Source organism: Lissotriton helveticus, chromosome 4_1, assembly GCF_964261635.1.
Source record: "Lissotriton helveticus chromosome 4_1, aLisHel1.1, whole genome shotgun sequence".
Taxonomy (NCBI): Eukaryota; Metazoa; Chordata; class Amphibia; order Caudata; family Salamandridae; genus Lissotriton; species Lissotriton helveticus.
The window spans coordinates 295864319-295890470 of record NC_136063.1 but is presented as its reverse complement, the minus strand read 5'-3'; the positions used below and the strand labels follow the sequence as shown (position 1 = coordinate 295890470).

At 48.3% G+C, this 26152-nt stretch overlaps 1 protein-coding gene across 2 annotated transcripts in view; it reads left to right on the top strand.

The window, feature by feature from the left end:
- Positions 1-26152, top strand: part of NTAQ1 (N-terminal glutamine amidase 1) — a 173509-nt gene that overhangs the window by 131743 nt on the left and 15614 nt on the right. For both annotated transcript variants that reach the window (XM_078686806.1, XM_078686805.1), the window contains one exon: positions 10965-11089. In XM_078686806.1, coding sequence (XP_078542932.1) covers positions 10965-11089 — 125 coding nt within the window. The remainder of the gene's footprint in view (positions 1-10964; positions 11090-26152) is intronic.

Genomic DNA, 26152 nt, shown 5'->3' with positions numbered 1-26152 from the left:
TGCTGACAATTACTCTCGGATATTGGGCATAAACTATATCTACCCTAAGGACAATACACTCAGAACAGAGCACGTATTATTGAAGTGGGCTGTGAGACCTTGGTGAGTCGGGGTAAAAGAGAAGAACCATTTCCTGTAAAGATATAACAAGTGGACAGAAAGTAATCTTCTGCTTTGTCACCCTTATGCAGCCTTGAAGGTTTTTCGGACCCAGCACAGAGTGTATACCACGCCCTTGAGAGGAATACCGAAACCACAGCCTCTTATTTCTTTTATCCCCTTCCCCTTTTTTCTCCGGGGCACGAATTCACGCAGTGAGTTTATCCTTCCCTGCTGGGGTTCGCGTCGGGAGAAATTGGGGGGCTTAGCTTCTGACATCTTCTCCGCTAGGCACAAGAATAAGGTTAGTGGCGTTTTTCTGTCTTGTGCTGCTGCCAATCCCGACACTCGAGCTGCGTTGCCTGGTTGGAGAGAGCAGGCACAGGCTGCACTCCCCCGTCCCTCAATGCCCCCACTCCACCATTGTATTGATACACTCGCCGCTACTGCCTGTGGTGTTGAGCCCCTGCATGTATGCTTCAGATGTGTGGGAGTGGCATGTGCCCCATCGTTGAACTCTCAGCATGGTGTTCCCGGTGGACACTGTAAGCCGGAGATGCCCTGGTTTATGTGTCTGTGGGCCCTGGCTGTCTTGGGTTTCTCCAGTTGCACATTTATCTTTTCCTCATGTTTATTGTGTGCATCTGTCTGTCTGTCTGTCTCAAGATTAAAAGATGGAAAAGTCTGACAACAATGCAACAGTGTGATGTAGGGTTTTTATAACATGTGTAGTGTATTAACACAACCTGATAAACATACAGTGAAATCAATATATTATTGAGAAAGGGTTTATTTTAGCATTGGATAATGCAGGTCTTGATTTTAGACTGGTTGCAGCCATCTTTTTCAGCACGCAGTCAGTCATCTCTCTGTCCTTTTCTCGCCATGCTTACAGTACACTCCGGCAACTTTGGAAACGGTGTTTTGAAACGCGATGTCTCTTTCCCATTCACAAAATGATGCTTCGCTCCAAGCTTCATAGAATTCTGGGTTAGTGACATTAATTATCCCACGGCCTCCTTTATTGGGACCACGGTGTCATTCTTATTGTGTGAACCTGTTTCTCTTTGTTTAATTTCCTATAAAAGAGGCCACATCTTGAGGGTTGTGAACTCTCTCTCTCCTGATCTTTAGAAGGCGACACTATGTCGGACTAACCTCTGATTTATGACTTATTTTACCTTTGCTGAACTATACTTTGTTCTGCTATTTTATTATTTTTTATTTTATTCTGAGGTTCGTGTTATTAATGCCTTTGGTTTATAAAAATATAAAAAATCACTTTCTAAATTCATTAGAAGGCATTAATATACTTGGAAATGATTTAGCTATTTAAGGGGACAATTCATGGGTATTTTACCAACCTGAGCAATACTGGGTTTTATAGTATTATTTTGTAATCAGAGCTGCCAATCATGCACAGACCATGCCAAGATGGTATGGGGTGACAGACTAGTAGGAGGAAAGCCTGAGTTATGGACACTGAGGTGTGGGACGTGGTGCAGGGGGTGGAGCAGTGGATGCAAGAAGGCTGTGGACAGGGCCTGGCTCAAACTCTCACCCAGGTCTGGCTGGCCATGCCGGAAGGTCTAGTTCACGCAGAAATAGGGGAGCTAGGATGGCCAGGTATAGGGCTTGGCTGAAGGCTACACCTTATGCCCAGTGTCAGTGCACTGTGGGCAGTTGGACTGGTGCATGATGATGCTGAAAACTACTGGGAATGGGCAATGGGTGCAAGAACTGGCTGAAGACTTAATAAACGCTAGGTACAAAGGCTGTGTCCATAGACAAACCTTGTTGCTGTCTTAGATGAGCTGAGGACAACCCAGGCGAAAGGAGACCCCGCTGCAGTCCCCCCGATGGACCTCTCAGCTCCTTTCTATGTGGTCGGCCATAAGGTTTTGGTCGACCTTCTGAGAAAGGTGCTCTCAATTGTTTTTTGTCTTTTTAAATGAAACACACTCAGAGGGTAATTCTCCCTCCTAGCCAGTCTGCTGCTTTTAATTTTATTTCATTTACTCCAGAACCCAAGTTTTTAAAAAAAGGTGCATATCGGTTTGCAAATTGAGAATCCTGATTCAAGAATGGCGAAAATATTAATGAACCAGGACATGTACTATTAACACTTGCTGGAAAGCTGGTGTTAACAGCATGTGCAAAATGTGAGTGAGCACCATTTATACTCAGCTTGTGATTGGCAGTAGTAGAAATGTGAGTGTAAAAGTAGGTTGTGTCTATTTTTTGCAACAAATCTCAGGTCTAAATTACCCCCTGTCCAGAGCAGAAAGGGTACAATCCACTGTCTTCAGCTTATGTAGATTGCTTGTGGTGCGGAGCAAGTGCTAGTGTCTGCAAACAGATAGTACATATGCTCGCATACGTAATACAGCAGTACCACTGCAAACAACTAGATGTTTCTGTAGACAAAATAGGTGAACATGATTCACAAAGGGAGAGTTGAAAAGTCTGCCATTCCTATCTTTACTGGTGGATATTCTGCTGAGCCTTTTTCAAGAAATAAATGAGTCAGGCGAAGTTAAGGGTACTCTGTCCGAGGCTATAATCGCAGTGCTTCCAAAAAATGGGAAAGACCCCTCTCTCCCGAAAAATTATAGGCCCATTTCCCTCATCAACCTTGATTGCAAAATCTTGGCCGTGATCCTCTCCATGCGCCTTCAGAAGGTTCTTCCTCAACTGATCCACCCCTCACAAGCAGGATTCCTGAAAAATAGAATGTCTAGTGATAACACCAGGATACTAGCGCATGTTATGGAAAAGGCAAAACTTCTAGACACGCCCACTGCTGCAATAACATTAGATGCCGAGAAGGCTTTTGACAAAGTCGACTGGTCCTTCCTAAAAGCGGTCTTGAACAAGTTCAATCTGGGTGAGACATTCACGAAGCTAGTTATGTCTCTCTATTTTTGTCCTTCCGTGAAGGTAAGGGCGGGTGGCTCCTTTTCCTCCTCCCTAAATTTGCAACAGGGGACAAGACAGGGGTGCCCCCTATCGCCTTCCTTATTCCTGTTGGCCATAGAGCCATTCCTGTACCACATAAGACACGATGATGCGATTGCTGGTATCCCATTTGATGACTGCACTATCAAACTCACCGCATATGCAGATGACGTTCTAATTATGTCAGAAAGAGCTGATGAAGCCATACCTGCACTTATGGCAAATATTTCTAAGTTTTCCCGTGTCTCAGGCTACAAACTGAACAAAGATAAAACTGAGGTCAAACTTCTTAATAACATAGGCAGTAAAGATATATTGGGAGACTCGGGCCTCACCTGGCAGCCGCACTGCTTTAAATATCTGGGGCTGGACTTCGATAAAGACCTGATCACCACTTTGAAAATAAATGAGGACATTACCTTAAAGAAGATCTCCACTTTGTTAGAAGGGTGGTCGCCTAAATTCCTCTCTTGGTGGGGCAGAGCAGAGACCCTTAAAATGATGTCCACCCCGCTAGTGAATTATCTGGCTAGCATGCTCCCCATGACGTTTTCGGACGACTTCATCAATAAAGTGGATAAGCTGTTTGGTGGGTTCCTGTGGCGAGGCAAGAAAGCCAGGATATCTCTGAAAAAACTGCAGTTAGCTAAAGACAAAGGCGGCCTGGGTCTTCCCTCGTTCAGGAACTACCAGACAGCGTTCCTCTGCAAACAAGGCGCACAGTCTTATGTCCCCCTGTGGATAAATATTGAAAAATCTATCATTGGTCACACTCCTCTTCCATCTCTGCTTACCATGGACCTATCCCATCTGCCTAATTCTAAGTATATTATGCTAAATACCAGACGGGCCTTGTTAAGACTTGATCAGACACATAAAACTAAACTAGTAATTAAAAAATCTACTCTTATGTCCCTATGGAGGAACCCGTACTTTAAATGCGAAGGTAAAACCCTTTATTGGGATTCGTGGTCCAAGAAAGGTATTAACTTGATGCTGGACCTTTACGATGGCACGCAACCACTACCGTTCTCAAGTTTACAGAAAACACATGCTCTCACTCCTATGGACTTCTACGAATTCTTGAAGTTGAAGACCGTTATATCAGCTCGTAACTTTACCCCTCATGTCCCTTGGCTGGCGACTCATCTGCCACGCCTTCTGTCTGCAGGTCATTTCGTGTCTAGAGTGTATAAACTGCTGATTCCAATACCAAGGAAAACCCATAGACAGGCTGAGTCCAAATGGGAGGTTGAACCTAACTCCACTGGGATAGAATTCGACTGGGATTTGATATATAAAACGGCTCTTTCCAATAAAGTATCGCCCATCCTTTTTCAAACAAAATATATGCTCTTGAATAGGGCGTTCTGGACTCCGGCTAGACTCTTTAAATGTAGAGGGATACACCCACATGTTGGAATTGCCAGTCAGGGGCTGGCGACCTCACCCATATGCTCTTTCACTGCCCCTCCATACAGACCTACTGGGGGAAGATCTTCGACTGTATCCACCATGTTTTCAATCTGACGCCTGTAAGAGAGTTTGTATATGTTATATTGGGTGCTCTTGATCCACATCTGGTGGACACACATGACCGCAACCTCTTAGATTTGATGCTAACGCTCGCATGTAAAGTGATCTTGTGCAAATGGAAAAAAACAACAGAGGTGAATTTTAAAATCTGGCAGGAATGGCTTTCATTTCTGAGGGGTGCTGATAATTCGGCACTTCAGTCGGCTACATGGCGCCCTTCTAACAAGAAACTCTGGAAGTCGCTTGATATGTCCTCCTTCCACTTTGACCCACCATGATGTAGTAATTACCGCTGTTTATTCCTGTTGATGCAGAGTAGGTGCCAGACCTCAAGGATGGTGGTTCGCAATGTTATGCAACTGTATGTATTTTTGATTTCATTTGCAGGTTTTCATGTTATGTATTACCCACTGTATAGCCCTGTCCACAGACGTCGTTTACAAGCACTTTGTGATTTCTTTTATGTACTGTATTGTATTTAAGTGTCATAATTGTTTTCATCTCTATACTGGAAGACTTTTTGTATTGTTCTTTTTCCTATTATTAATAAAAATGATTTGAATAAAAAAAAAAAAAGAAAAGTCTGCCATTCCCTTCTGTAGGTTTGTTCCAATGTTTGGATCAAATTCCTGACATTGTATTCAGTTATAGATTTCCTTGAGGACACAGGGGTGTAACAGTTTCCACCTAGACAGGGTTGCATGCATGAATATGATACAAAAGTTCTGTTAATATCGGGTGCTATTCCCCATCCTGGAAATAAGCAGCTGTCGGTGCAGGTACGCGCGGTGCGGCGGGGCAGGGCAGGGCAGGGGGATGGCAACAGACAACGGAATAGGGAAATTTAAATAAATAAATGAATCCCATTCTGTCGTCTGTCAACAAGCCTTGCCTCACCGCGCTCACCTGCACCGGTCGCTGCTGCTGGAAATACACCTACTGCTGCCTGCATTAGCAGCAAATTTACTTGCATTTCAACTATATGAAACTAAATTTAAGGGGTGTGTGCGAAGGCCCATAAAGTTTGAGATTTTTCAGCAACTGCTGCAAGATGTCCTCCAAGAAAGGCATACACTCCTGACAAATGTCTGGTATTAATGAATGTTGTAATTCAACCATACTGACACTGGTTCTGTGTTTGTAAATACGCTTTGGCCCTGATGTAAGCTAGGGATTATGTGTAGCTGGAAGTAACATTTACCAGTATGTCTGCACATATTTAATTGTATTACGAGTAAAACTCCCACAGAGTAGGGAGAAATAGGGAAGACCCAGACCGAATTCCGCATGGAATTCCCAATTCCAAATTCCATGGGGTTTAACAGACACGTTTACCAGTTGCTCTGAGCAGGTGGTTAATGTGTGCGGGATCTCCCGTGCGCAGCACTGAGGAAGTAAGTGGGAGAGAGGGGGGAATATGTTTCTTGCAATGGGGAGCCTAAGATAATATTCTCACACAAAAGAGGGGAGAGGGTCTATATGTGATTCCACCACCCCGAACCCCCTCTGTCACTATAATATACACACAAGAGGGGTGGAGAAGACAAAAACGTGCACAAACTCAACAAAAGTGTACAGGCATTGGCACACTCATGAGTGATGAAAAACTGCCCTCACTCACACACACTGTGTGTGACATGCTTCATCATCGGGTCTGCTACAACGCCCAGCCATAGCCACACTCCGGGCGGAGCATAGGGAGGGGGAACAAAGAAATACACGGACACAGTGCAACACAAAACTGAAAGTGACAACAGTGTCCACAGAATACAAACAAACAAATCACGACTGAGTACAGTGGTAGACAAACAATATGCAGTAGGTAATAGTTAAAACTGGCTCCTGGATACCATATTGAACTTTATTAGTAGGTTCCAAGGTCAGGATTAAAAAGAGAATGGATGGTAGTGCTACGGTAGGTTATTAGGACCCCCTAGTAGCCCTCCTTTACTGCTTTAGTCAAGCCTAAGATAATCCCCATGTGTCTTAGATGGGGGTCGTGGGGGAGGGGGTGGAGGAGATTTCAGGAAAATGGTCTGAGCTGCCAAGCAGTTCTTTCTCAAACCAAGTTTATCAGGTGGTTTCCTCATCGTTAAAATCGGGTCTAGTGTTATCACACCTGTTAAATTGGGGTGTGGCAACACCACCCATCTCATAATTTTGTCTATCATAATTGTCTAGATTAAATGCAAGAAAGGCTGCTGTAGGTACACCTACTGGTAGTTGCCACAATGACAGACATTACATGCTGTACTTAAGATGCAACGCTTCTGTTATGAGCCGTGTGTCCTCACAGATATTATATGCAAAAGAAAGACTGTAAATCCACTGCAAAAAACTGAAGAGAAAAGATGGAGCGGTGTTTTCCATCAGTGATGTCATCAATGATGCTATTGGTGATATTGATGCTATTCTTAATGTTGTCAGTGGTTTCATGTGAGAGGTAATGATCCGTTCATTGTGGTGGCATTAGCATACTGCAGCATTTCAGGGTATTACTCATGGCCGTAATACCCTTTAAAATGAAATTCTTGTGCAGACTTTTTTATGCTTTTTATCACATTGATTAATATTAATAACCGCTCTTAATAGACCACCTTGATTTCCATACATTAAAAAATGTCCAATTATTTGTTGGATTTTGTAATATAATTTAACAATTGCCTGGAATCTGGCCATACCCATCTCTCAAAACCTACTGAATGGTCTGCTGCTCTGACCAATACTGCTGCCACCTGTACCCACTGCATATGATCTGTGTTAGAAATGGAGCCTCTAGTTGGTAGAGTGGGGACTGCAATGCAGGTCAGGGTGAGTAAGCCACACACTTAATTAACCTATGCTCTCCCTCTAGTAGCGTGGCCAAGAGCAGCAAGGCTTAACCTAAGAGGCAATGTGTAAAGAACTTGTGTGCACTTAAAAATACAGTAACACAGTAAAACACCACAAAAAGACTCCACACTGAATTAGATACATCGTTTCTCTTTTACTGTTTAAAACAAGACCAAACCGACAAAAATGCAATCATAGGCGCTCAAGTTATGTAGTTCAAAAATGTCAATGAAAATACTCAGCTTGAGAAGCACTCACGATTCACAGATTACTGATGGTCACTGTAGACCGGGGTAAAACAACACAAATCCAATCTGGGGATAGGAATAGTTCCTCTCACACAGTATCATGAGCAAAATGGTGCTCAACAGCCACTGGAACAAGAGTTTTCAACAGGTCCTTCGAGACCGGTGTACTCAGGGAATTTCAGCTGCCAGCCAGTGAGCACAGGTCTACTACATGGAACTTGCAGGTCTTGTGCCACACAGTACTGTCTCCGGGTGAGCCGAGGGATCGTCGGCCTCTTGGTTGACGCCCACGTTGCTGTGGTCTCTCCTTGCCAGAAAGTGGCATTGGGCTGTCCTCGAGCAGTAGACTTGGCTGTCCGGGTTAAAAGAAAAGCAGATGTAGCAACCTCCCTCGATCAGGCCCCTCACCACGGGGTTGCAGATGAGTTGCCAAAGATGGAGCACAGTGTTGGTTTCCAATTCCCCAAAGGTGGGCTGATGCGGCACAGTCGTCATTAGTGACAAAGAGTCACCTAGGCAAGGCGTCAGGAAGGAATGCGGCAATGATTTCAATCAGCACACACCCCCTTGGTAGATCGCAGCGCTAGTCTGGCATGAAGCGCCGATCTTTGACAAAATGAAGCACTGATCCTTGTTGAGTTTAGCTGCTCGAAACGGGGTGCAGAATCCAATGGCAGTATTAGGGAGATGAAGTCTTTGATGATCCTGAGACTTCCTGAACAGGGGCAAGCCAGCACTTTTAGTGTCAAAGGTTGTAGAGGGAAGATCCAATCCTTCTCACTGCTAGGCAAAAGGGAGCAGGCAGTAGGTCAACACAGCAAAGCAGTTAGCAAATTGGCAGTCCCTCCTGCAAAGAAGCTCCTCTTCCTGCAAGAGTCTCCTCAGGTCACAAAAGTGAACTGTGTGCATAGTGTCAGAGGTCCAGTACTTATACCCAAAAGTGCCTTTGAAGTGGATATGACTTCAAAGGAAAGTCTTTGAAGTGTACAGCTCCCCTTTCAACCACGGTCTGTCTGCCAGGCTAACTCTGGGGGTTGATCAGTGCTTTGAGTGAGGACAGGACACTACCTATTGAGTGTAGGTATCAGTTCCTCCCTTCCCTGTCCTCTGGCCCATGAAGACCCATCAGTATTCAGATGCCCTGAAGTATCCTGTGTGTGTGGCTGCCTAGAGGGAATGCACAAAGTGGAGATGTCACCCAGCCCAGACGTCAGAGACAGGCAGAGGCACAGAATGTTTAAAGTTAGAAAATGCCAACTTCTAAAAAGTGGCATTTTTAGACTATCAACCTAAAATCCAACTTCACCATATATTGGCATTTTAAATTGTTAGTACAGAGACACCAAACTCACAATGTCTATCTTTCCCCAATTGGAAATTATTCTTAAAATATGTTTTAAGGCAATCCCAATACTACCATATGGGAGTGATATGCCTTGCAGAAGTGAAAAACGAATTTAACTACCAGGACATGCAAAACTTGAAAGTACATGTCCTGCCTTTTAAATACAGTGCATTCTGTCCTTAAGACTGCCTTGGGCCTACCATAGGGGTGACATATATGTAATAAAAAGGAATGTTTGGGCCTGGCAAGTAGGTTAACTAGCAGGTGCAGGCCTGAGCCATGTTTAAAGGGCTACTGCAGTGGGTGACACCATCAGTGCTGCAAGTAGCATTTAATGAGCAGGCCCTCGGTACATGTAGTGCACTTTACTAGATACTTACAAGTAAATCCAATATTCCAATTGTGGATAACCGATGATTAGAGTACAGAGCATATACACTTTAGCACTGATTAGCAGTGGTAAAGTGACCAGAATCCTTAAGCAAGAAAAATTAAGTCAGCAAAACAGGAGGTCATGAGGAAAAAAATCAGGGGAACCCACACTAAGAATGCCAGGTCTAACAATCTCAACACACTGCAGGCAGTAGAAATCTAGTGTGGCCTTGGGCAAACCCTGTGCCAAGTCTGCCTGTTAGTTGTGCCATATAATATATAATAATTATATATTTATATATATAAATATAGGCTGATAGGACCGTCTTGACTTGTTTAAAGTTTGTTTAATGATGCGTGCCCCAGCACTCCTTATTTAGCCTGATTTAGAGCTGTGTGGTAATGGAAAACTCTCTTTTTGGGTGAATTTACTGTACTGTACTCTTCCAGTGCTGGAGAAAATCACACCAGTAGATTGTGCTCCAGATTTAGCACTGCCTTCAGAAATCATAGGAGCTACCACTACCACCCAAATCTAAATCGGAGAGCAAATCTCCAGATCCCAGACTGTGCCAACTTTATATATCATTATAAAGAGACACAGAAAAATAGAAATTGAGGTCAAGTAAGACATAACAAATAGTTTGGACATTCTCTTATCTGAAGCACCAGCATATATTATACTATAGTCTAATAGCTCTGTCTTTTCTCTCACTGTATGATGGTATTCTAATTATACACACACACACACACACACACAACCACACACACACACACACACAGATATACACCTTCATACTTACCTGCTGTCACACACCAGCACCACAGATTAATTGCACTTGTGTTTCATCAGGAGGCGAGTAGTATTGTCATGATAGCCATGACATTCATGTTTAATGGTGGGTTTAAAAGGTTTAAAGACTTGAAGATAGCTGAACCATAAGCCCACAGGTGACCTGTGAACCGAGGTTTGGAGACTAGCCACAGACTTAATAAAAAACAAAAAAACAATTCTATTTAGCTGAGGGGCGTTTTTTCTTGTCATCCATTTTGGTTTTCCGGACCCAAACCCTGGTCCACAGACCTGAGCAATGGTTTGTGTTGTATTTGATTTTGCGATGTTATGGTTTTAATGGCTGTAGAAACTGTGAAATTGGGGACCTGACTATAACTTCGAAATTTCTGTAGCTTTTATTGTTTCAATTTGTAATCATAAATCTATAACTGCAGTTTTTTGTAGTTTTCCTGTCTACAGATAGATAGATAGATAGATAGATAGATAGATAGAAAGACAGATAGAAAGACACTCACACACAGATAGATTAAAAGTAAGCAACCTGTCATTGTGGACACTAGCTCTTGCAATAATTAAACAAGTATAAAACAACATAATAATCATTACACATTTTACTTTTAGTATATAAAAAATGAAATCTTTTCCCTTTGGTAGTACATTCATAAGCCTCTCATATTATTTAGGCACTGGACTCACCCTTGCTGTTGCTGGTGTAATGTCCTACATATATTTCAAACCTGATTGTAAATGAAAAATGTTCATTTTATCTTTTGTGTAGAAAGATGAGAGTGGTTCCAGCTGATGTCTATCTGAAGACCTTTGCTTCTGATCGATCTCACATGAAAGGGCCAAGTGGAAAATGGACAAAACCTCCACCGCACTATCCGTGCATCGAAACTGCAGGTAAATTCTTCTTAGGCTATTGACAATAGAAGAAATGTAGGGTGATGACCGCCTCACTCCAGGACGTTCTGGGCACTGTCTTCCGACCTGACATTTTCACTTACAAATCATTGATTTCAGGTATGTTAGTTTAATTACTTCAAAGGAAGCAAAACAAGACTTTCAACAGTGAATTCATTTTGCTATTACACAGAAGTCCTAGATTAGAAGTAGTGTCCCTAATGACCAGGACTGTTTTGGTCACCCTAAAGGCTTGACAATTCCTCATGAGACAAAACAGCAAAAACTAATTTTCAGAACTCACCATAATCATCCTCGCAAAGTCTAATTGACTACACATTTGTCTCAGTAGAGGGAATTCAAGACATGAAAGATTTTAAGATAGTTCTGTAATATAGGTGCTTTCCTAGAAATTGATCTCTGCCCAAAAGCCTTACACTTAACTTGAAGTTAATTTTTATCCTATAACTAAGCAAGTATGATTGAATGTATTGTTCAGAAAAATTAAAGATGTACTAATGTTTATTTGCATCGAGCTAGGAGTAGATGTAAACATTTTTTTTCACAACAACATTTTATTAATTTTATCAATTGGGTAAAGCAGAAATGCAGTCCTCCACAGTCAGGAGAATCCTGCCACGATCATAAACACACAGGAGCAAAATGCAAGCCCAATCAGAAACAACCCCACCCGTCCCCTCCACCACCCAGCCCCCCCAACGAACCCACTACCCACCCCTTATCCCTCCCTAACCCCGCACACGTGATCATCGCCGGTCACCAGTCATCGTTCGTATCTAGTAAGGGAGCCAGCGTCTCCTGAGGCCTGCTGCCCGTCCATCGAAACCGTTTCTCCTTCATCCGGCTCCACCGGGGGATTCAATGGCAAACCTCTATATTCCGCCCACCTCTTCCAAATCCTGAAATGTTTACGGGGGCACCCTCTTGCTTCAAACACCGGGCGCTCCAACCCCATGCAATAATCAATCCCCGCCTTCCAAGCACTCAACGGGGGAGCCCGCTCACTCTTCCACGCCTGTGCCAAATCCCGCTTGGCAACGACAAGGCCCTGCAGCAACAGATGACGCTTGTAAATGTTTCCCCCAACACCCTCTAATATGTGGAGAAGGGCCAGACGATGGGTCTGGGGAAGTTCCCATCCCAGCACCTCCGACAGACAGCCCCATACACCCCGCCAGAACCGGGACAGACCAGTACAGGACCACACAGTATGCAGCAGCGTACCCGTCTCAGCACCACACCGCAAACACTCCGGGGACCCAATCAAGCTCGCCCTCCACAATCGCTCTCGCGTATAGTAGGCCCTATGTAGATATTTGAACTGAATCAGGCGCAGGCGCACCTCTATAGCTGCACCCCGCGGGGACTCCAGAGCCTCCCTCCAATCATCCTCATCTAGTGTGCCAATGTCCCGCTCCCAGGCCTCCTTCAGTTTAAGGAGGGAGGAGGAGCAGTGAGTGACCAATGTTTGATATATGCGGGACACTTTCTTATCGCCTAGGTCTCCCATAAAAACCTTCGCCTCTAGAGGACTGAACTCCGGCAGCGACTCCAAGCCCAACAAGCTAGGTCCAAGCGCGTGGCGGAGCTGAAGGTATTTAAAAAATTGGCTGTTGGGCATATGAAACAGCCCTGAGCTCTTGAAACGACTTGAGCGCCGTGCCGGACACTACATGTCCTAGCGATGAGATCCCAATTGAATCCCATCCGTCAAATCCCGACAGCGTGGCCAATGCGGGTAGTTGCCCATTATGCCACAGGGGGGTCTCGGCCGCAGTCTGCCCCACCAACCCATGCGGCGCAGCGCTTGTCGCCATACCGTAAATACCACCTGTGTGGCCCGGGGCAGCCGCCGCCGCGGCCTGGCCGAGTAGAGAATCATGTGCAAAGTGTGGTCTCCCATCAGCAAGCGCTCCAGGGCGTATGCTGGGTCCCCTCTATCTCCGTACCACCATTCGTTTAGGACTAACAAGTGGGAGGCCTGGTAGTAGGACAGTACGTCCGATGTCGCAAGCCCGCCACAGTAAGTGGACAGGAAGCAGGTACGCAGCGCCACTCTGGCGGCGCTTCCAGCCCATAAGAAGCGTCCCAATGCCGAGTTAACCTGCCGAAACCACTGGGGTGCGATTGGGTGAGGGTGATTCTGCAGCTGATATAAAAGGCGCGGAAGCGCGACCATCTTGAATATCGCAGACCTGCCAAAGATAGTAAGGGGCATCCGCGCCCACGTTTTAAGGTCGGACTGCACTTTATCCCAGACCGGTACCACATTGCGCTCCCAAGAAATCGACGCAGATTCGGACAAGAACACACCCAGGTACAACAGGCCTCCAACCGCCACCTTCAGGGGCGACGCCCAGTGGCCCGCACGCGCTCCGTCACCCAATACCCACAGGGTGGACTTACGCAGGTTAAGGTACAGACCCGAGACTTCTCCAAAAATGCGCATAATTTCTAATACCCGCGGGCCCGACCTATCCAGGTCTGTAAGGAAGAATAGGACGTCGTCCGCATACAGCGCAATCCTATCCGTGCGTCCCCCATCCCATCTGAAACCTTGCAACTGCGCATCAATGCGCACCCAAGAGGCAAGGGGTTCCATAGCTAACGCAAATAGGTAAGGGGACAGCGGGCAGCCCTGACGAGTCCCCCGTCCGATTGGAAACCGCGTGGAGACCGCACCTGAGACCCGCACAGCTGCCATGATGTCGGTGTAGAGCAGCCGAACATACGAGATAAAGACTGGGCCCAGATTAAGGTGAGGCAGGAGCGCAAACAAGTAGGCTCAACTCACAGAATCGAACGCCCTATCTATATCTGCTAAAAGCAGGGCCGCCCGCTCGCCCGTGCCTCCCATCGCGTCTATGGCTGTCTGTGCCCGTCTAACATTGTGCCGTGTCGCCCTGTGCGGCATAAAGCCTGCCTTGTCCGATTGAACTAGATCCGCTACATAGGGGAGAAGCCGGTTCACCAGCGCTTTTGCCAGTAGTTTAGCCTCTATGTTAAGCAGCGATATGGGGCAATACGAGTTGTGCCTAGCAGGCGGCCTACCCGGTTTCTGGAACACCACCACCTCCGCATGTCGCCAGTCCGCGGGCAACCGACCCGACTCGCGCGCAGCCTCCAGGGCCGCCTTGTAGTGAGTCCCCAGTTGGAGCTGGAACTTCTTGTAAAATTCGCACGGGAAGCCACTCGGCCCGGGCGCCTTTCCCGTGTTGAGTTGCGCCAGTGCGTCTCCCAACTCCTCACCTGTAATAGGAAGATCCAAGAGTGCCCGCGCCTCGTCAGAGACAGCCCTCGGGGGCAGGTCAGCAATAAACTTGTCCGCTGCTTCGGCTGGGAGGCAGTCCTGCGGCGCATAAAGTTCCACGTAATATCGCGCGAAGCTAGTCGCCAGTTCTACCGGATCCGTCAAAGTAACTCCAGCATCGTCCGTGAGGCCAGGCAGCGTAAGCGGCTGCATGGTATTCTGACACAGTTGATGGAGCATAGTGCACGACTTGTCCCCCCATTGATAAATCCTACTGCGGGTGGCGAGCCATGCCTGTCGAGCTTCATCAAGCAACACATATGCATGGGCCTGTTGCGCCTGCAGGAGGAGCCGCAGTGCTTCGCCACCTCCCTCCTCTTGGCACCACCTCTCGAGGACCTCCACGCGCGCCACCGCTGCAACTATGGCCTCCCTGCGTCGGCGGCGGGCCGCCGCACACCACGCTATGTCGACCCCACGAAGCGTGGGCTTCATAGCTTCCCAAGCCAAAGACACCTCCGTGTCCTCGCCGAGGTTTTCCTGCCAATAGTGGGCTATCGCCCCCCTCATTTGATGGACATAGTCAGCCTGCTGGAGATGCCATGGTGACATTCGCCACCGGAACGGTTGCCTCCGCCTGCACAATTCAACATCTACAGCCACTGGGGAGTGGTCGGACAACCCACGTGGCAGAATGGCCGCCCCTCGCACTCTGCCCAGGTATACACTGGATACAAACACACAATCCAGCCGTGAAAAGGAGCCATGCACTGCCGAAACATACGTATACTCCCTGGCCTCAGCGTGAAGATGTCGCCAAGCATCAACCCAGCCCAGGCCCTCCACCATTGCACGCAATCGGGAGGGGGCGGCCACCGCAGGAGCCCCCCGTAACCGATGGCGGTCCACAGTCGCATCCAACACATCATTCCACTCTCCACCAAGCACGGCTAGAGACTCCGGGACCTCCGCCCACACCGCAAACAGCCGTTCAGCCAGAGACCACTGCAGAGGGGGAGGGGCATAGACACTTCCAAACACAATCGGCTCCGTACCCACCATCCCCTTCACAATAATATATCTGCCCTGTGGGTCAAACCAGAGTCTCTCATGCACATACACAAGTCGTCTATGGATCAAGATGGTGACCCCTCTAGAGCCCCTCGAAAAGCCGGCATGAAAAACCTGGTGATAGCCAAATCTTTGCAGGCAAAGTGCTTTCGTCCCCATCATATGCGTTTCTTGTAAAAGCAGTACATCCCCCCCCTCCCTCTTTGCCCATCGCAGAACGGCTCCCCTCTTTATTTTATCCAGCATTCCCCTGACATTCCAGCTTAATATGTGCCTGGACCCCCCATGGGGCCCCGGAGGCAATGCATCAGCCATGATCCCAGGAAACACAAAGCAAAAGCACCCAACAGCAGGCCCGAACACATAGCACCAGCTCCAGCTCATCATGAAGATCACGTGCACAACTAACAAAACACCCCCCACTCCCCCCACCCGCACCCCCCCAAAACACCCCCCTGAACCTCCCATCTCTCAACCCCCGCCCCCCACCCCTATACCTCATAGAACACAGAAGTATCTGTCGCGGCATGGGCGACCTCGGGCCCAAAACAGAGCGCCCAAGGCCAACCATACCAATGGATCCCAACTACCCTCTCAACCATTGGGAACCCCCCCCTTACCAAAACCCTGCCTATTAAGGAGGGATGTAGCCCCAAAAAGAAAGCACCCCAAACCCCACCCCGCAGCCCCACATTATCCCCAACAAGTATAGCGAACAGCGTCAAGGTGTCCAGGTCCAAAACTAGTTGTGCAGCAGGACATACTAATCAGCCACTCACTGCTAAAATCTACTCCAGCAATAGGTCACCTTACACTCCAGTGTCCCTCAGTTGTCCTTATTAGATTGGTCCGAGTCTGTAGGTGCTCCATCTCTCGCCCCAGCGCGAGAAGAGGAGCGCTGCCGTGATCTAGAGCTCCTGTGTCTCTTTCCCCGGACACCTTGGTCGGCCCGCTCTGGTGAGGAGCTCCTGGATGAACCCGGGTTCAGACCCGGCTGAGCATGCGGCCGAACCCTCACCGTCTCATCTGTCCACTTGAAGACGTCCTCCGGGGTGTCAAAGAAGTGGGTCCGCGATTGGAAAATCAATCGAAGGCGGGCCGGATAGAGTAGAGAATACTGGAGCTTCAAGCCGCGTAGCTTTGCTTTGGCCGCTATGAAGGAGTGTCGTTGCTGCTGCACCATCTTCGTATAGTCCGGGAAGATCATGATTTTGTGATTGTCGAACATGACAGTATCTTTCGCCCTCGCCTACCTTAAGATGGTGTCCCTGTCATGAAAGTTCAAAATCCGTGCAATCACCGGTCTGGGCCGCTCTCCCGTTGGCGGTTTCTGCGTCAGGGCTCTATGGGCGCCCTCTATCACAAAGCACCGTGACAGCGCGTCCGGAGGCAACCATGTCTCTAGCCACTGGGACAAGAAGCCTTCCATATTCCCCTTCTCGCAGCCCTCGGGAAATCTCACGAAGCGGAGGTTATTCCTGCGCGCCCGCCCCTCGGCATCTTCCACCCGTAGTGCCAGGCCCCTCTGAATCTTCTCCATCGCGGCCACTTTCTGTTTCAAAGTCCCCACATCATCCTCTACCGTCGACAGCCTGGATTCCGCCTCCGTGATGCGGGTCACCGCGTTGCGAAGGTCTTTCTTGGCGCAGCAAGGTCACATCCGCCCCAACCGCACCTATCTTGGCGTCGAGCATATCCCTGGATTGGGTGATTGCCGCCATAAGTGCCGCATTGTCCGGTCCCGCACTCTGGCTCCCCCCCGACGCACCGGCACCTCCATTCGGCCCAGTGAATTTGTCTATTGGCCCCTGCTTGGCGGGTCCACTGCCCCCTCTGCCCCTGGTCATGCCGCAGGCCGTATGTGGCACGCCGCGCCAAATTTCGATTATAGGCCTCAGGGCAGTCTGCACACCGCAGGGGTTCCGACGCACCACAGCCCGGGGCCCTTGCCCGCCGGCCGTCGCAGCCCCTAGAATCGTGTCCACACACACTGGTGCCGGAGGGACTCACTGATCGTGATGCAGCACCCCAGCCACTGTCTCCAGGGGCACGCAGGACCCAGGATCCACACCGGTAGGAGCTGCCAGCAGGTTAGTAGGCAAGGATTTCAGCACCAGTGCCGCCGCCTAGACCGCAGGCAGGACGGCCCACTCCGCCGTCCCCGTCCGTGTCAGCTCTGGGCACTACCACCCGCGGCCAGGGAACACGAAAATCCAGGCCCCGGTCTCAAGGCCGCTGCACAGGCCAACACCGCCCTCCGGCGTCCGCACCACCCGGGCTGCTACTCATGGAGCGGGGGGCACAGCGGGGCACCCACCCTCCGCTCCGGTGTCCTTTCGAGTGTTCGGGGCGGCGCCAGCAGCCGAGGCCGGAGACGAGCACCAGGGTCGCCCGCCCGGATGCCACCAAAATCGAGGCCCTGGCTTTGCACGCCGGACCAGGCCTCAAATCGCCGCGGTCGCTTTTCCGACACCAAATGGACCAGGGAGCTCCGTTCGTCGCACCGGAGGGCACCTCACACTGTCCGTCACCGAAGCTGAGCCGGTATGCTGCCAGGTAGGTCTGGGAGCCAGGATAATTACACGGATCAATATCGGGCCGGTGGGAGCTCTAGCAAGCTGCGTCCACCATCTTCACCCGCTAGCGATGTAAACATTTTTAATATCAGAAATAGATGAAGGATTGTATCAAGGAGAAGCTGCTCCATCTTAGAGTTGAGACCCTCTAGTGAACATAGTATGTAGATTGGTTAGTTAACAAGTGAATATTTAAAAGAGAAACAGTGCTTTCATAAAACGTCATACGAAATACCAAGAGGATACCATGCACTGCTCACACAATTATTTGCTTTTTTATCACTTGCCTTATTCTGGTGGTAAAAACCAAACTACCCCCATGGGCGGCGCATATATAGGGCCGAACGAAGGTGGCATCTTGACAGCACAGCGTTGGGGCCGCGTAAGTTGCCTTGGCATTAAAACGTGCTTAGAAGCTACAGGAGCCAGTCAACAGATCCAGCATAGTCAGCCAGAAAGCCTCAACCTGCCTGGGGTTAGTTGAGGGACCTGAAAAGTCCACTCTAAACTTTTTCAATGTTAGGATCTTATCTGGGAGACAAGGAAGAGTCTTGCATCAAGGAACCCAGGAGCATGACTATTTTCTCAAAGAAGAAATGGCACTCTTTGCGTTCTGGCACAGTATTTTGAGATCGTTCCCTAACAGAAGACTTGCTTGGATGTGAGGTAAATAGCTATTGCATGTATCTACTACCTCGGCCAGAAACAAATTGGCCTCCTGCTTCCTGATGACTGTAAAAAGTTCAGTTGGGTCAGGGACAATCGATATTTGCCCGGCAGTATTGCCTCTGTGACCCTCTAGTTATTTAAATCAATGAAGAGGCAGGCGCTGGAGACTGGAAAGCAGGAAACAAGGTTTTTTATTCTCTCCGGAGGAGAACACAACGAAACGGACAGAAGGTATCGTTCTGAGGTGCTCTAACGGTATTCCTGAGGCCTGGCCTCTTATACACACATTTATGACTTTATTGTAGATTACACATACATGTTAAAGCTTTGATGTACGGAAAAGACATTCTCGGAACTCCCCTTTGGGCCCGTTCCCACACACATTTACAGTTGAAGTCCCCACCCTAGTCACAACAGGTGATGAGCATCGCGCAGCTGGATAATCCGCCGATTCACGGAATGTGGGGGGTTTGATCGGATCTCATGGGGCGGGGGCTTTGATCAACCCGGGGATTCTTTGATGGGGGAAGCTTTCTATTGTACGGGGAGGGGCAAAGATGGTATCGGCAGAGCTGGGTGTCGGCCTGGGAACGGGGAAGACAAAACGGGCACACGGGGAAAAAGGGGTTTGCATCTAAGGGCCGGAGATCATGAAAGGGAAGCAGGGAGGTGTCGCGCTGGGAACAGGATGAAGGCCTGGGGCAGAGCAGCGCCGAAGAGGGGTTTATGACTCAAGGCAGGTGCAAGCAGGGGGTGGTCAGCGTGCAGGCTTAGCGAAGGCAAAGGGCTGTGTCAGGGGCCAGCGGCATGCAAAAGGGTTCGTTCTGATCGGGGCATCTTAAAATGGCGGGCGCGCACGACAAAAGTGTGGCATCAGGGGAAGAGGCAAGATGGCGCAGATAATGTTCACCAAAACGTACTAATTTTCAACAGTCCTCCCTTTAACATATTCAAGACATCTTGCTGGTTCATTTTCTACTCGGTTCTATTGTGGTGGGCATGAGAAGGAAAATGGTAGGAACCCTAGATAAAAAGAGTTGTAAACGATACATTTTAACTTTTCTAGTTTTCAGGAGGCGGGCCTATTTGATAAACTTTGATAAACTTGTTCAGCAGGAAAGTCATAGGAATGTAATACAAAAACGGCGAGCAGCAAGTACATATCATAACGTGAACTGGCAGGTTAATACATATTTCAGATTCGGACAATGGCGGCCGGGAGAGAAATGAGGCATAAAAACGGTGATTGAGGATGTCAAATGTTCGAAGTTTACGAGTTCTCATTGTTCTTTGTGGTCTTTCGTTGGCGCTGTTGAGCACCGGCGGTGGAGCTACAAGTCCAGCTCTGTTCTAAGTTCTGCGTTGCAGGGCACGACCCTTTCCTCGCGTTTCTGGTCGGAAAGGTCCTTTTCGCCCTGTGTCCTTAGGTCCTTTTCGCCCTGTGTCCTTTGAGGTGATTGTCAGAAAGTTCGGATGGAAGAAGAGTGTACAAAAACAGTCCATAGGGTAGGTCAGAGGAAAAGGGGGATGGAGCAAGGCCAAATTAGGAACAAACTAGGGGAACGAGAGACTTCAAATAGGCGGGCGTGTGACCGAATTCAGAGAGCGGGGACTTGTCGACAGGCATTGGACATCGAGCAGGGGCATCAGGTCGACCCTTTCTTCTCATGTTGTCGAAAACAGTGCCTCGTCCTGCAGCTCTTTTCAGTCGTGGTCTCGCCTTGGCTAATGTCGCAGGTGTTCCTTAGTCTGCAGTCGGGCCTCGTGCTCCCACATCCGGTCCTTTTCTCCTCCAACAGCGGTACCCTTAAACAAGTTTGAAAAGACAGTCTTTAGAAAATTTGCAGATGAAGATAATCAAAAAGTCTATTTCTCTCCCAGCTCCAGGCAAAGAATGAAAAATGCCCGTTATTTTAGTGTTCACAACTGGCATATGAATGACCGGTGACGGGTTCTGTTGGATTTACTATGACTTTCCTTCATAATTATTTATTACAGGCATGGCAGTTCATCTGATGGTAACCCACCCTTGTGAGACAAATCTGGCGAAGATATGCCGTTCTCTAGAGTTTTACATTTACAAAAGGGTGCAGTGAGTCGTCAACATGGTACTACACAGGTATTTTGCTGAGAGACGAACATGGCTAAACATTTCCTTTCTATCGGTGCATCCTGTTTTGCAACTACTGCGGGGTTCATTTCGATGATTTCTTTACCTTGAACTAGTCTGTTAACCTTGTAAAACATCATTCTGGGTCCTACGTAACCTTTTACAGCCCGATTACTTAATTAGGAAGGACAGGGGTTTTTATGGGAAACAACCAGGGACATATACAGGGGAGGTAACGGGGGTGGTCATTTTTCTTCGGTTTGGGTATTGCGACCATTCGGGGAGGGGAGGGTCGCGTATTCTGAGGTCCTTGTTTTATACTATAGGAGCCGTTGACATGTAGTTCCCTTATTTCGGGTCAGATTAGGGAACCTCTGTCGTCTTACCTGTCCTTTCCCTTACGGCCCCACCTGGGTTCATTGTCTTCTAGCGGAAAAGGAGAGGTAACGACGCGGTCTCAGGGTGATTGTATTAAAGACAAGTTTTTGTGCAAATACTGACGGTATTTGAAGCCAATTAGGTGGGGTGCTAGGGGTGGCAGTCTGCCAATTTCGGGGCTAATCACTCGGAAGAGTGGGAGTGCAAAAATAGAGGGAGAGAGAGAGAGAGAGAGAGAGAGAGAGAGAGAGAGAGAGAGAGAGAGAGAGAGAGAGAGAGAGAGAGAGAGAGAGAGAGAGAGAGAGAGAGAGAGAGAGAGAGAGAGAGAGAGAGAGAGAGAGAGAGAGAGAGAGAGAGAGAGAGAGAGAGAGAGAGAGAGAGAGAGAGAGAGAGAGAGAGAGAGAAAGAGAAACGGCAGGCTAAATAGTACACGTGCAACAGAGAGGGTGGCAGTGTATTCAAGAAAGGCTATTTAGTGCATTACACAGCAAAGGGCATTCACGGGTCTGGGTTAGAATCTTGTAATCATGCAGTTTGAGCATTAAAACAGGGTAGAGGGGACATGCCTTGAGAAAAAGGAAAGAAGAAAGGAGGTACCATGTTGTCGCACTTTCTCGCATTCTCGGTCCTTCGACCAGTTGGGCCAACGCCTCAGTCACACATACACACATTCCCTCATAGTTTCGCATCATACGTGACATGGGTTCATTCGTCCGGTCTGGTTTAAGGGTGATCACTTTTTATCAGGTTGTGCTAATTTTTCGGGTTTGTTCGGTACGTGAGTAGTCTGCAGGCGTGCTTAGACACCACCTTGCGGCGTTAGTCCGCTTCGTGTATTAGATGTGGCAAGGCTTCAGGTCTTCGCCACACCTCGGCTGTAATCTCTGATGTAACCTGCAGAAGGAGGAAAAAAAGGGGGGGGGGGTGGGGGAGACAGCATTCGCGCGCATTCAAATACATGGATTCATAAGTCCTTTACTTACCTCTTACTCGTCTTTCCTCCTTGGGGCAGGGTCCCCGGGGATATGGTTTCTGGAGTCGGGGGGGGGTAGTGTGTTCATGTAGGGCGTGTGCGGGGAAACATAAAAAGGAAACCAGAGGTGCCTAGTGCGAGGTATCTAGTCAAAGGATGTATCTCACTATCGGGGTCCTTAAATCTCTTCCAACGCTGTGGCGTTCTAAGGTTCTTTGGTTCTTGGGTCCCTGCTACTTTGGAACGTTGTACTTTATAATATTTACATTATTTCATTTCACCCTCCTTTTACATTCCCTCATTTACACCATTCGTTTTACCCATCCTTGGAAGTCAAGGTCTTCCTCTACGCGAGAGTTCATGAGTCAGACGCGTACCTTGAAGGCGGAGTGTCGTGTTGTTGATCCGATCCGTCCTCCAGGGCTGGGCAACCATCTTCTTTTAACCTTAAAGAGAGAGCAGAGTAGGGTGCACAGAAAAGAACTTTCCCACCCATCCCATATTTTTTTAAAATAAAGCATGCAATACCCGTCCATAGTTTCAAAGACTTTATTTTGCAAAATCATTTCAGCATATGGATTATGAGGGTGCGGTCGTATTTGGCCGGTCGTGGCAATGGCTAAAGTGCGTACAGTGGGGGGTGTCGTTTGCAGCAATAAAAACATCGGAAAGTTTTTACTCATTCATTTGTAAGAGACTAAAACGTCTATTAATTGGCTGGGGGTTCGGGGGCATATATTTTCATAATTTAGAAGCATAATCATAACAGTTGTAATCAGATTTCCTATATGCATACCGTACGTGTGCGTCGTAAAATGAGGTACACATCAGTTATAAAAAATATAATACATTGTACATTTGTAATCAACATTTGTAATGGGGATCCTTTCATACTGTTCGTCGAGTGAGTTCTCCTTGTCTTTTCTAGCCAAGTGTACAAAGGATCACATAAAATCTCAGAACATCAAGTTTATATTAGTGCGAAGGAACACCACGAGGCGTTCGTAAGTTCCGATTGATACCAGCGCCATTTTGGGCGGGGCCGGCTCAGTCCGGAAGCAGCATCAGGGGGAAATGTTTCCATTACTGGCAGTTTGGACCAGAGTCCTTTTCGGCAGTTCTAGAATTCACGCTAATAGAAGGTGTGGCAATGTCATGTTTGTTTCGTTGGCGATCAAGGCAGCCGTCCCTTACCGGAAACCTGCAAAGGCCGAAGGTTCCGCCGGGGACCTTTGTATGATCTTCAAGGCTGCGGAGATGCTGTCGGAGATGGGGGCTCGTGCTCCAGAGGGCAAATGTTCGAGTTATATTGCTGGTCAAAGTTACTCTAGTGGCCGGGGCCCACCTTCCAGCGGACCCAGACGCCATTTTGAGGCCCTACCGGGGCCACTCTCGTCGAGTTTGCAAGAGTGGAAGAGATCCTTCGGAGTGAAAGGAAGAGGTCCCTGTTTTGTGAAAGCGGGACGTTCGGCTGGGGTGCGGCTGTGATGCCCCCACCTGGGGGCGAGGGAGACTCGTTCGCCTCGTCTCCTTCTCCCGGTGTACTCCATGCCGCTCCTTTTCATCGCCCCGCATGAAGGCCTCTCCACATCCGGTGTTCCCCAAGTGCCACCATTGTACGTTCGGTGCTGCGCAAGTACTGGGGTGCCACCATTGTACGTTCGGTGCTGCGCAAGTACTGGGGTGCCACCATTGTACGTTCGGTGCTGTGGAAGTATTGGCACCATCGCCTGACTGGGGGTGTTCGGCGTCGGGCTGGGGGCTGGGAAACCTCCTACCGGTGAAGGTGGGAGAGGCTCGTCCGCGTCGCCTCTCCCTCCCAGCCCAACTTGGACAAATTGTTGTGGAGGTACGTGCAGGACATCCCGCCGTCCAGGACTGCTGCGGCTGTGATGGAAGAGAAAAGGAAGAGGTGCCTCGTTCTCCTCTTGACATGTGGCGGGACTACCTTAGTCTTTCCAGGCCCGTTGCGGCCGGCCAAGGAGACATGTGGCGGGACTACCTGCAAATGCCCAGGCTGCGGGCTCCTGCCTCTCCTCCGGCTCCCCCATACGTTAAGATTTCCTGACCGAGAGTTGGCGGCCGGGCTCGCCTTATATGGGTTGCCGTTGGTTGGGCGTAGCCGTAACCCTGCCCTACTTTGGAAGGTTCCAGAATGGGGGGGGGGGGGCGAATGTTCTGTTTGACTTTCATTTTCTACAGTTTATCGTTATTATTCCTTGTTTGTTGTGTTAAATTAAAAGTTCAAGTTCATTAATGGTCTACGGATTTTGTTTTACCATTTCTTTCTTTCCAGGTTGCTTTTATGCTAAGTTTCTGCTAACAGAGGTCGAGTAACACGGAAACACGTGTAGAGGGATGACGCAGATTTGCACATTACATACACACAAACTCAGACGGGGGACAGTACAAGTACGACATACAAAGACCCAAGACAAATATAAAAACAGTTATTGGTCATAATTATCTCTTTCCGTCTGTGAATTTTAAACGAGGCTGGGTTCCCGTCTTGACATTGCCCGACCTAGGAGAACGTGAGCATGCCGCTGAGATTTTCCTGGCGAAATCTGTGCCATCGGGCATAATCAAACGTGGTGGTTCTGTCTGGTCTGTCTATGTAAGTCGGGTTCTTCTTTGTCTCGCGCCTTTTCTCGTACTGTCGGTCTGTCGTTCTTGTCGGCCCTTTGCCTTTACTCACGCTCAGTAGAGTCGGGCATTGGGCTTTCCAGTGTCCGACATACCTACAAAAAGCGCATTGGTCTGACCCTAAGTCTGGTCGTCCTTTGCATAGTGTCGGGGGATAAGTTGTGGGTAGCGGTGTCCTGGGGTTGTCCTGTCGGTATATTTCCCTACTTGGTTTGTCCTCGTCTTTTCTTTGTCGTTTCGTAGCCTCTCTGCGCCACATACCGAGACTGTCGAGCATAATTGGCGTTTGTCTTATTATTTCGAAGGGCTATTTCTAACGTTTCTATTTTATCAAGGTCAAAGGATCCTGCCAGTGGCCACTGTTTGTCTTGACTCTCTTCGGTATACCTGTGCCATAATTTATTATAAGCTATGGTGACTAACCCATAGTTTATGAACATGTCCTTATTAGGGGTGCCTTCTAGTGGAGCTATATGGTCCACCTCTAACACCCGGTCCGGGCTAAACAGGCTATTTATCAGTGGGGAGAAGACAGACATGACGGCTCGTAACGAGGGACTAAAAAAAGTCAGCACTGCCTATCTTATCACTAGGTGCAAAGACTAGACAGAATATTTCTATTCTACGTTGTTTGCAGGCAGTGAATACCTCATGGATCAAAAAAAATATAAAACCAAACGACCAATAAATAACAATGGGGAGAATGAGTAGGTCCGCAAAGATCTGCGTTACCTACCCTTTTCACTATCTGCAAAAAGGGTGGTCTCTTCCCTGCTTGCAGACAGGGAATCTCCAGGAAACAATAGTTTGCGAACAACAGTTCAGTTTCAAGCAATTATTGAGTGGGGGAGAAAAAAAATAAGCACGGCTGCTACCCTACCTATCCTCCACTGTTTGCAAAGAGAGAGAGAGCCTGTTGTTTCTCCGTTTGCAGACAGTGAATCTCCAAATAAAAATAAACAGAGCAATACTAGTATTTTTGAACAATCAAGCAATCAAACAAATTTTTTCGCAACTTGTCGTGGCAACACGACCTTACCCGGACCATGTGGACAGTTTCTTGTCTTCCGAATCCAGCGCCCGATCGTCCTCTTTTTCTCGTATTTCTCACGGCACTCCTGATGGTTCCCAGTCAGGACCGTAGATCACTCGAGAGAGGTCTGTTCGGAACTAGTGAAGTTCGGATGATCGGCTGCCAGACGAGGGTCTATTGGGCAAGAGCTCTCCCGATCGTTGCAGTCGTTCACTCTGTCGTCGGGACCTCTCCCACTGGATCCACGAGTCGCTGATGGGCCCCACGCTTGGGACGCCAATTGTAAAAAGTTCAGTTGGGTCAGGGACAATCGATATTTGCCCGGCAGTATTGCCT